Raw genomic sequence first — 12,358 nt, 5'->3', positions numbered from 1 at the left:
CAGGGCCCAGTACAGTGCTTGCCATATAGTAGTTGCTCGAATAAATATTTCTTCAGCGATTCAATTAAGCAGAAACCTTTAGAAGCTCCTACTTAACAATATTCATTGGCGTTTAAGCTGTAGACTTCCTTCCTATAAGCGATGTTTATGCTTTCTTGACACAGGTGAAAGCCCAATGAATGACAAAAGTATGGCGGGTCTTGACGATTCAAAGGCTGGTGTGGAAATAAAGAGTGAGGAGCAGAAACCAACTAAAGAACCCACAGAAGTGTCGGAATGGAATAAAAACAGCAGTAAGGATATGAAAATCTCCGACACACTGCAGGATCAATTAAGCGAACAGCAAAAAAGGCAACCACTCTCTGTTTCGGACCGCCATGTTTACAAGTATCGCTGTAACCATTGTAGCTTGGCTTTTAAGACTATGCAGAAGCTTCAGATACATTCCCAGTATCATGCGATTCGGGCCGCTACGATGTGTAACCTGTGCCAGCGTAGTTTCCGTACATTCCAGGCTTTAAAAAAACACTTGGAAGCAGGCCACCCCGAACTGAGTGAAGCTGAACTTCAACAGCTGTATGCCTCCTTGCCCGTGAATGGTGAACTGTGGGCTGAGAGTGAAACGATGGCCCAGGACGACCAGGCCCTAGAGCAGGAAATGGAGAAGGAGTACGAGGTGGACCATGAGGGGAAGGCAAGTCCAGCAGGAAGTGACAGTAGCTCTATTCCGGATGACATGGGCTCTGAACCAAAGCGGACCTTACCTTTTAGAAAAGGGCCAAATTTTACGATGGAAAAATTCCTCGATCCATCTCGCCCATATAAATGTACAGTGTGTAAAGAGTCATTCACCCAAAAGAACATTCTCTTGGTCCATTATAATTCAGTGTCTCACCTGCATAAGTTGAAAAAGGTTTTGCAAGAAGCTTCCAGCCCCGTTCCTCAAGAAACCAACAGCAGCACAGATAACAAACCCTACAAGTGCAGCATCTGCAACGTTGCATACAGCCAAAGTTCGACCTTGGAAATCCACATGAGGTCCGTGCTCCACCAGACAAAGGCAAGGGCTGCAAAGCTGGAACCCAGCGGTCACGTGGCCGGCGGGCACGGCGTCGGAGCCAACGTTAATAGTCCCAGCCAAGGGATGTTAGATTCCATGAGTTTAGCAGCAGTAAGCAGCAAAGATCCCCACTTAGATGCCAAAGAATTAAATAAAAAGCAAACTCCGGAATTAATGTCTGCTCAACCTACACATCACCCGCCGCAGTCACCAGCACAGCTTCAGCTGCAGCTGCAGCACGAGTTGCAACAGCAAGCTGCGTTCTTTCAGCCTCAGTTTCTCAACCCCGCCTTTCTGCCTCATTTTCCTATGACTCCGGAAGCGCTGCTGCAGTTTCAGCAGCCTCAGTTTCTCTTTCCATTCTACATCCCCGGGACGGAGTTCAGCTTGGGGCCAGATTTGGGCTTGCCGGGCTCTGCTGCCTTCGGGATGCCTGGCATGACCGGAATGGCCGGGTCCTTGCTTGAAGACTTGAAGCAGCAGATTCAAACCCAACATCACGTTGGCCAAACTCAACTCCAGATACTTCAGCAACAAGCACAGCAGTACCAAGCCATACAGCCCCAGCTGCAGTCTCAAAAGCCGCCGCCGCCGCCGCCGCAGCAGCAGCAGGCCAGCAAATTATTGAAACAAGAGCAAACCGCCACGGCCAGTGCCGACTGCCCCATCATGAAGGACATACCCTCTTACAAGGAGGCGGAAGAGGTTGCTGAAAAGCAAGACAAGCCAAAGCAAGAACTCGTTAGTGAAGGTGAAGGGCTCAAAGAAGGCAAAGATGGAAAGAAGCAAAAATCCTTGGAACCATCCATCCCACCGCCCCGAATCGCTTCAGGGGCCCGAGGAAATGCAGCCAAAGCGTTACTGGAAAACTTCGGTTTTGAACTGGTCATTCAGTATAATGAGAACAGGCAGAAGGTACAGAAGAAGGGCAAGAGTGGGGAAGGGGAAAGTACCGAGAAGCTGGAATGTGGAACGTGTGGGAAGTTGTTCTCCAATGTCCTTATTCTAAAGAGTCACCAAGAACACGTACACGGCCAGTTTTTTCCATATGGAGCGCTAGAAAAATTTGCTCGTCAATACAGGGAGGCCTATGATAAGCTTTATCCCATTTCGCCATCTTCCCCAGAAACGCCGCCGCCCCCGCCTCCGCCTCCACCGCTGCCTCCAGCCCCTCCGCAGACTCCTTCCCTGGGGCCCGTGAAACTGCCAGGCGGGGTCTCCGCTCCGCTCCAAGCCCCACCGCCCACTCCCCCGCCGCCCCCTCCGCCGCCTCCTCCCCCCCCCTCCCCCACCTCCCCCTCCCCCATCCGCTCCCCCGCAGGTCCAGCTGCCCGTGTCCCTGGACCTTCCGCTCTTTCCTTCCATCATGATGCAGCCCGTGCAGCACCCTGCGCTTCCTCCCCAGCTCGCCCTGCAGCTGCCCCAGATGGACACTCTCTCGGCGGATCTCACCCAGCTCTGCCAGCAGCAGCTCGGGTTAGATCCCAATTTCCTAAGGCATTCTCAGTTCAAACGCCCACGGACAAGAATTACGGACGACCAGCTGAAAATCCTGAGGGCTTATTTTGACATCAATAATTCTCCGAGTGAAGAACAGATCCAAGAAATGGCAGAGAAATCGGGCCTCTCTCAAAAGGTTATCAAGCACTGGTTTCGAAATACCCTTTTTAAGGAGCGGCAGAGAAATAAAGATTCGCCCTACAACTTCAGTAACCCTCCCATAACAGTTTTGGAAGATATCAGAATCGACCCCCAGCCCTCCTCTTTAGAACATTACAAATCGGATGCATCCTTCAGTAAAAGGTCGTCGAGAACCAGGTTTACGGACTACCAGCTTAGGGTCCTTCAAGACTTTTTTGACACAAACGCTTACCCAAAAGATGACGAAATAGAACAGCTTTCTACCGTTCTCAATCTGCCTACCCGGGTTATTGTTGTATGGTTCCAGAATGCTCGTCAGAAGGCACGGAAGAGTTACGAGAATCAAGCAGAAGCTAAAGATAACGAAAAAAGAGAACTTACCAATGAGCGGTATATTCGAACGAGCAACATGCAGTACCAGTGTAAAAAGTGCAATGTGGTTTTCCCCAGGATCTTTGACTTGATTACGCATCAGAAAAAGCAGTGTTACAAGGATGAAGATGATGATGCCCAAGATGAAAGCCAAACCGAAGACTCCATGGACGCCACAGATCAGGTGGTGTACAAGCATTGCACAGTGTCTGGCCAAACAGAGGCACCCAAAAATGCTCCTGCCCCGGCGGCAAGTTCTGGCTCTGGGACTAGCACCCCGCTGATTCCATCGCCCAAACCGGAACTGGAGAAGACGTCTCCAAAACCCGAATATCCCACGGAAAAGCCAAAGCAGAGTGACCCCTTGCCCCCTTCTCAAGGCGCCAAACCAGCGCTGCTCTCAACATCCGCTTCCTCAGACCCGCCGCCGGCCTCGGCCGCTCAGCCACAGACACCAAAACAGCCCCAACTTATGGGAAGACCTCCCTCGGCCTCTCAAACCCCGGTCCCTTCCAGTCCGCTGCAGATTTCCATGACTTCTCTCCAGAACAGTCTACCTCCTCAGTTACTACAGTACCAATGTGATCAGTGCACAGTTGCCTTCCCGACTCTGGAACTCTGGCAGGAGCACCAGCACATGCACTTCCTGGCTGCCCAGAACCAATTCCTTCACTCCCCGTTCTTGGAACGGCCCATGGACATGCCCTACATGATATTCGACCCCAACAATCCACTGATGACTGGACAGCTGCTGAGTGGTTCTCTCACACAGATGCCCCCTCAGACCACTTCGTCCCACCCCGCAGCCCAGGCCACAGTTGCTGCTTCCCTTAAAAGGAAACTGGATGATAAAGAAGACAATAACTGCAGTGAAAAGGAAGGCGGGAATAGCGGTGAAGACCAACACCGTGATAAACGCTTGAGAACCACCATCACCCCTGAACAACTGGAAATTCTCTATGAAAAATACTTATTGGATTCCAATCCTACCCGGAAAATGCTTGATCATATTGCACGCGAAGTGGGGCTCAAGAAAAGAGTCGTGCAAGTCTGGTTCCAGAACACACGAGCGCGAGAAAGGAAAGGCCAGTTCCGGGCAGTGGGTCCAGCCCAGTCTCATAAACGGTGTCCCTTTTGCCGAGCCCTGTTTAAGGCGAAGTCAGCCTTAGAAAGCCACATTCGCTCCCGGCACTGGAATGAAGGAAAGCAGGCAGGTTACAGCTTGCCACCAAGCCCTTTAATATCAACAGAAGATGGGGGAGAAAGCCCGCAGAAATACATTTATTTTGATTATCCATCTCTGCCATTAACTAAAATTGATCTCTCAAGTGAGAATGAATTGGCTTCTACAGTGTCAACACCTGTTAGCAAAACAGCAGAGCTGTCGCCGAAGAATCTTTTAAGCCCTTCTTCTTTTAAAGCAGAATGTTCTGAGGATGTCGAGAATTTAAACGCCCCTCCTGCTGAGGCTGGGTATGATCAAAATAAAACTGACTTTGATGAGACTTCGTCAATTAATACAGCGATCAGTGACGCCACCACCGGAGATGAGGGAAACGGAGAAATGGAAAGCACCACGGGAAGCTCTGGAGATGTGAAGCCAGCTTTATCTCCTAAAGAGCCCAAAACTCTCGACACTTTGCCAAAAACAGCAACCCCACCCACCACGGAGGTCTGTGATGAAAAATTTCTCTTTTCTCTCACGAGTCCCTCAATACCTTTCAACGATAAAGATGGTGACCATGACCAAAGCTTTTATATCACGGATGACCCGGATGACACGGCTGACCGCAGTGAAACGTCCAGCATAGCTGACCCGAGTTCACCAAATCCATTTGGATCCAGCAATCCTTTCAAATCCAAAAGTAACGATCGACCAGGTCACAAGCGTTTCAGAACCCAGATGAGCAATCTTCAACTCAAGGTTCTCAAGGCTTGCTTTAGTGACTACCGAACTCCGACCATGCAAGAATGCGAAATGCTAGGGAATGAGATTGGTCTGCCCAAGCGCGTGGTCCAGGTGTGGTTCCAGAATGCAAGGGCAAAGGAAAAGAAATTTAAAATTAACATAGGGAAGCCTTTCATGATCAACCAGAGTGGCACGGAAGGCACCAAACCAGAGTGTACCCTCTGTGGGGTGAAGTACTCCGCCCGCTTGTCCATCAGAGATCATATTTTCTCCAAACAGCACATTTCAAAAGTGAGGGAGACCGTCGGGAGTCAGCTTGATCGGGAGAAAGATTACTTGGCTCCGACGACCGTTCGACAGCTGATGGCGCAGCAAGAACTTGACCGTATAAAGAAAGCTTCGGATGTGCTGGGCTTAGCGGTACAGCAGCCGGGCATGATGGACAGCGGCCCCCTTCATGGCATCAGTCTGCCAGCGGCCTATCCAGGACTCCCCGGCCTCCCCCCAGTCCTTCTCCCTGGCATGAACGGTCCATCCTCCTTGCCTGGATTTCCACAAAATTCAAACAGTAAGTCATTTCAAGGAGAGTCCGTCTAATTAATTAAATAATATTAGGCAGCCAATGACATGTAACCAAGAACAGGGTATGTTGGATCTCTTTTCATTTCAGTAAGTGAAACCATGATGTTATTTGAAATATATATTTTAGTGGCTAAGGTTAATAACCAGGAAATAAGCCAACCTGAACGTATGTAGAAAAACAAAGACAAGGTAGATCAGAGTCTCAGACATATATTATTTATATCATTATATCTTTATATTTTAGGAACGTTCCTTTAATATACTCATTTCAAAACTGATTTCAAACGGCATTTCAGCACAGGCACGTGGCACAAAATTTGGTATACATATTAAGGAAGTGAAGCATTAAGTAATACATTCATTGGTTTCCTAATTTATGTTATTTCCAAGAGACACTGATTTTTTTTTTTTTTTTGGTTTTGTACTTTTTGGGGTTGTTTTTCCCCCTTAAATGCCAGGAAGTTCAAAAGCTAAGGGCCTTCTAGCCACAGGAATTCCCCCATATTACACCTAGCAGGTAATAAAGCATATATATGTAAAGTTTAACTACTAAAAATATGACTTCTGTGATAATTTGTAACTTAACTTTGCTGTACGATTTTGCTTTTAGTAGCATTCATTTTGTTACTTATTATTTATGTAAATTTAAAACCTTAAAAATACATTTATATTACTCCATGACTTTCTACCACCACCCCTAGCCTAGATTTATAATAAAGACAGACCAAAATGGTAAAACTGTTTGAGGCAATCCCCGATGAAGAATCCAATTCTGTGTTTATCAAGAGAAATGCAATTTGTACAGTTTAGGTTTTGTGAGTAAGTATAGGTATCCAATTATCTTAGGCTGAAAAAAATTGAAGATAGTGTGCTAGGCATTCATGTAGCTATACATATAACACAAGTTGTATATTATCCAAAATGGAAAAAAAAGATTCTAGTTTCTTCTTTAAAGTAAGTTTTATTTTCCAAATTAACAGTACATTTTTTAAAAATTTTTACAAGGAAATTATGACATTCCAAAGAGACATCTAGAATGAACTAATTACATTTATCTGGAAAGTTTCCAAAAACACAAAAGGAAAGCTTTTTTTCATTTTCCAAATTGGACTTTTACATAAATTTCAAACTTTTCAATTTCATTCTTCTCTTATGGCAATTTACATTTTAATGTGACTCTGGAAGATATTCCCATTTTAACTTTCATTTTGGGAGACATGAAAACAATGATATCAAATGACCCCTTGGCTACTGCTAGCTCATCTGATTGGTTCCCTGTCCAGAATGACTTGTTGGCATTAGAGAGCAGCAGAATGAATCTGCACATATAAAGAGTTTTACCAAGAAAATTTCTGCGAGGTCCTTTCCTTTAACTATCACACCAGCTACCTTCCCCTGCCCGCCTATGAATGTATTAGTCTTCTAGTCTCACTTTATATATCACTGTAATTATTGATTGACATCTAGAAAAATGTCTTATGTAGAAAGACTCCTGTGATCAGTTACATAAAATAGAGCTTTTCCACATAATGTCTAATGTGGAAAAATTCCATGAGCACTTATCTATAAATTTTATAATTATGTAAAATAGAATAAAAATTGATATTTACAATGGGCTAAGAACAGTTCAAGTATCTGTGCCTTTAATCTACAAGTCAGCTTTGATTGATGATCCGATGTAGTCACCCCACTAAGTGGTGGTCAGAACATCTTGTTTTTCTCTCCACTGGATCAGAAGGCCTTTGCTTGGACAACAGGTCCTTCCCTGACTACCCTTCTGGTTTGTCACTCTGAAACTGGTACCCTGAGGGCCTGTACGAGAGAAAGCCAGGAGGGAGGAGAGAGAAGATGTTTATGAAATACGGAAACAACCTAACCTTTCTCCTCATTCTACACACCACAAATATAATTTACATTCTCCCCCTGAAATATGGGCCCTCTTTATAACTCTCAGAATTGTGGGAAGATGTTAGAGGCAGGCCCTCCTCAGAGAGCACTATTTTTAAATGCATCAGGTACTGAGGTCACCACGTATCTGCTGCTTCATTAAATCATGGACCAAAACAGACCGGAGAGTGTTATAAAGAGAAAAGGTCCAGGAACATACCTACTGGAATTTGCAATTTGTCTTGAATTAGTTCTTTGTTTGTGAAGGAATTTAAACATTAGTACAGCAGAGCTATCAGCAGGATCCCATCTGAAAGCCTGAATTCCCACACTTCCAGCTCACATCTTTTTTAGGTTAATTGATCTGTGGTGGGTAATGCTGAATATTTTAATCATCTCATGGAGTAGAGCTGTGGTTCTCCATCTTTCTATCAGCATCTTTCTACTGTATTATGTTTTCATCAAACAAATATCTCCATTGCTCTATGGAAGAAATAGACAGACCAGCTAGGTGAAATAAAAGAAGAAAATTGCTTCATAAGTAAAATATTTCTGTATCTCTCACATGCCCTGGGCTCTTGTAACAGTTTGTTATCTATATGAATAAACTTTGACCATATGATGTGTTCACCTTGGTCCCATTTTAATGGGATTTAGTTATGGAAAAGGCTTCATTTTAAAGACACCCCCATCCCTTTGAAGGTAGATTTCAAGGTTTTGTTCCTAAGAAAATCGCTAAAAAGGGACTCCATTGAATGAGATATGCCGTAAAGTAAGTAATAAGTCTGATTCCTAAGGCTACACCCCAAAATTGACTTAATTGCAGTGTACATGTTCAGTTTTAGCATTTATCAACCTCTAAATTTCCTGATTTAAATACCCATTTTATTCCTTTTTTGGTGGAATTCCTGTTCTGTTTTACCAGCTTTAATTCTCATAAAACCTCCTTACCATACTTCCAAGAAATCTTCAAATTATTTAGTCTTTCAAGATCACAAAGAAAACCCTTTGAAGAGTAATATCCATCATGTGTGCCTGCTTTCTGAACAATGACTTAGGCCTGTGTTCAGTATCACTACTTACTATCATTCATGTTTGATAAAATAAATTATTTTCTGCTAAAAAATTTTTCCACAATTGTCTTTTTCTATCATGATCATATGCAAAAAGGGAAAGTGACAATAGAAAATCACATGCCTGTACACCTGGAAAAAGTTAGAAACCTTTAAATTTACATTTTATCCTTTAGGATGTTAGCTTCTTTTGGCATTTTCCTCAAGATGACTAGGAAAATAACTTGATTTTCTATTTTTAACGTATTTACTTTATGGTTTTAAGCAGTGTCTGATTTTTATATGTTCCATTAGTCTTTGGAAATACTGCCTAACCCAATTTCCTTAAATGGAACTTTAGAACATGGCTTCTGCATTTTTCTCATACTTCAGTGTAATTTACTAGCATTTTTGGGGTAAATCTAGATAAGAGTAGGTCTTTAATAATTTTAGCACAATTGTCTTTGGCCCATGTACTTAATTAGTTTTAATTTTCACCTCAATAGTAAATTTTTTCCTCTGGGACACCTAGATCAAAGCAACTTGGGGAAAAGACACTACATCTATGTTCATGGTGAGACAGGCATTTTCTTCTGAAAAGCATTCCTTTTGGGAATAGGCAGCTGTTTCAGGAAAACAAAACCAAATAAAATGATGGCAAAAACTTTCATCTCTCTGTGAAATTTCAGAGAATTGGAGCAGGAGTTAGGGAACAGGAAAGAATGTATCTTTGTAGTTACCACCACTTATTTTGCATCCTGATTACTGTTCAGTTTTTCTCTTCTATATGTGGTTTTCATATATCAGTTGACTACTGAACTTTTGACTGCAAACTTCTACAAGTTTATGTCTTTTATTAGTAGACCCAATGTACATTATTCATTATCCTTAATCTGTATCTTTTTTCCTAAAATTTTTACTTAACAGCTGATTATTTAAGTCAGCTTACTCCTCAAGATGCTGAATTCTTAAAAATCTCTGGTAGTTTTTAACTATAGTAGTTAGGATTCCTATGGCAGTCTTCTAAAATTTTTCATTACTTCATTATATGACCTCTAGATAGGAATTTGTAGACCTCATCTGATGGGAAAGCCTGAGTCAACAGCTATTGATCTACTTGCTTTCTAACTACCAGTGCTATTTTTTTAAATCTTAAGTTCCTTAAGATTTCTCTTGCCTTAAATTCTCACGTCAGAGAGATAGGTGAGCCAGCAATTTCTTTAGATTTAGGGGGAAAAGCACTTAGGTGGAAGGGGGTGCAATTATTGAGTATGAAGTCTAGATGTACTAGACCCAGAAATAAAGTAGGCTTTATGAGTAGGCAAAAGAAGCTGGCTACCAACATAATATCATTCTGACAATGCAAGGAAGGATCTTCTGTCCCTAGTAAAACTTCTTCCACCTGAATCACTCAAGCCTGAAATTCTGTAATTAGGTATTAATTCTTCTGACTTAATACATTATCTTCTGTTAAATGGAAAGTAACATAGAATATCATGAAATCAGAATATCATAGCAGAAGAAACCTCAAATTATTGAATCTAGTATAGATTGATCCTTTTCAAAAATAGGTGTATTTATATCTCTGGTTTTTTTCTTGCAAATAAAATTTTATAGAGAGGCAAGTGGAAAGAAGATCAAGATACCAGGCATCATAGTGTAGGAATAAAGGCAAGGGAGTTGTTGGTTTGGGCCCCCAAAAGCAACTCCATTACTTCACAGTTTTGGGCTGTGTCTAAGTCCCATGGAATCCGAGAAGTCTAACATTCTAAATTGGATTAAAATCCAGGAATTTACTGATTCATTCCTACCATACCCCTGCCAATCTTAGGCCATTTTCATTTAAATTTATTTTGAATGTGTCATCCATTCTTCTGTAAAATGTAGATACTTGCTATCAGTTTCTCCTGGAAATACAATGTTATTATTTTCAAGGATTGCTTTTTTCATTTTTAATATTCCAACTGTTTTACATTTGAAATTGATTCAATCAGACAGGAAGATGAACTTGAGTGGCAGCTATAAAATTTAGTTTCCACCTCCATATCTACCATCAAGTTGTATATTTCTGTCTATCAAGTCACTTCACAGCTCTAGGACTCAATTTTCTTAAAAACATGGAATTTTTCGCATCTGTCCCTACTTACTGTTGAGGATATTGGAAGACTATTCTCGAACATGATGGATATTCCTTAGAAACTATTACTAATACAACTACAGAAATTATTTCAAAGCAGATCAGAGAAGAGTTGGGTGTGGTAAGGTTAAAAAGAAGAGCAGCCAGTAATAAGCTAGGCTAATAGACGGTAATATGATAATGATTGGGGTCAAGTTGAGAGTGATGTTGAGGACTTGAGAGTATCTTGAGTGCTAAGCCTAAGACAAGGTTTCTCAGCTGGATAAAGACCAATTAAGAAACTAAAGTTCTTTTTCTAGCTAAAGAAATGTGCTTTTGTGTCACTTGTTTTTCATTTTTTTTTCACACCTAAATGTTGCATTTAGCATAGAAGTAAGACCTTAGCCAATATCTAAAAGATGGTTTTCTCCACAGCTATGCACTAATAACTGAATCTTCATTTACCTTCTCCTAGTTAATTCTTGCATCAACCCATCAGGCCTCCATCATGGTCCTTGTCTCAGTCTTTTGGTAGCAAGCCTTCCCTCGTTCAGGAACGAACCACCACCCAATTAGGTTTCCAGTCTGTTCCTCTTTCAATCAACTATATTTGCCTCTAAAAAACAGACTCAGGAAAAGCACAGACTTTTACAATTCCTTTTTCTATCCTGAGCTGTCTTTTAGTTTCTCCCCCAACTATACAATGCCTAAAAATGGCTTTGTAATAGGTTCTTACCAGCCACTGCATTAGATTGAGTACTTGAAATCCGGCAAAGATTTCTTCCATTTCAATACGAGTCATACTGTACCCAACATGTGTCTGCCTACTGAGCATTTAGTTTCCCTCCTCTAATGAGTTGAGAATCGTTTTTGCCTGCTACAAGCAAACCTGGAAGAAGCATGTTTTGGGGGTGATGAAGTTGTGTGTTAACACATTCAATTCCTATCAAATACTCTTAGCCAAAGTGTCAGGATGATAATGAGAGCTTACCCTGCACCCTTGACACTGCAATCAGGCCTCACCATGCTTGGTGCTAGTAAAGAAGAGCCGTGACTTCACTGTTAGTTGTTTTTTGGTGTCTTCAGTGGACATTTACTGTTGCTATTTAATTAGCTTATCACCTTCTTTATTCAGTGCAAAGGTATTTTTCTACCGGAACTTAGGCAGACAGGTTTCATTTTAGGTGCTACCTAATTATTTTCAGTGAACGCGGTAATTATCAGACTGCTCCAATGAAGGACGAGTGAGTCTGCCTTCCCAGAGGTACAGTAAAAATTGGTTAAAATGAAGAACAGAGGAGGAATCTTACAAAGTGTATCAATTAGAAGTACCCGCTGCTGTTCGCCAGGATGTTTTATTTTTTCTAACCGACTGGCTGTCATATGATGGGAGCCTTTTGTTTTCTGAGTAAAATCTTGCTCAACTGTGTAGTTTCCATTTCTGAGAGTCACGGTGGGGATTAAAGCTAATAGAAGAAAGATGACGAACCCGGAAAAGCCGGTGCAGATGACTTTTCCTGGTGTGTGTAATACGTCTTCGAGCGCTGGTTAGGGGTTGAGCGTCTGTGTGTATCCGTGCACTGACACCGGGCATTATCTCTGTTATCGTTTGCAGCTTTAACACCTCCCGGTGCAGGCATGCTTGGGTTTCCTCCTTCAGCTACTTCGTCTCCTGCCCTGTCTCTCAGCAGCGTCCCCACCAAACCTTTGCTGCAGACTCCACCACCTCCACCGCCTCC

The 12,358-nt window shown here is 42.5% G+C and overlaps 1 protein-coding gene across 1 annotated transcript in view; it reads left to right on the top strand.

Moving 5' to 3' along the window:
* Window positions 1-12,358, top strand: part of ZFHX4 (zinc finger homeobox 4) — a 177,374-nt gene that overhangs the window by 160,912 nt on the left and 4,104 nt on the right. The window contains 3 exon segments of the mRNA XM_028167189.2: window positions 165-2,334; window positions 2,336-5,550; window positions 12,235-12,358. The exon segment at window positions 12,235-12,358 is cut by the window's right edge and continues 4,104 nt beyond it. Coding sequence (XP_028022990.2) covers window positions 165-2,334; window positions 2,336-5,550; window positions 12,235-12,358 — 5,509 coding nt within the window.

Source organism: Balaenoptera acutorostrata, chromosome 17 (genome assembly GCF_949987535.1).
Source record: "Balaenoptera acutorostrata chromosome 17, mBalAcu1.1, whole genome shotgun sequence".
Lineage (NCBI taxonomy): Eukaryota > Metazoa > Chordata > Mammalia > Artiodactyla > Balaenopteridae > Balaenoptera > Balaenoptera acutorostrata.
Note: the sequence above shows the minus strand (reverse complement) of the source record. Positions and strands in the feature narration are given on the sequence as shown.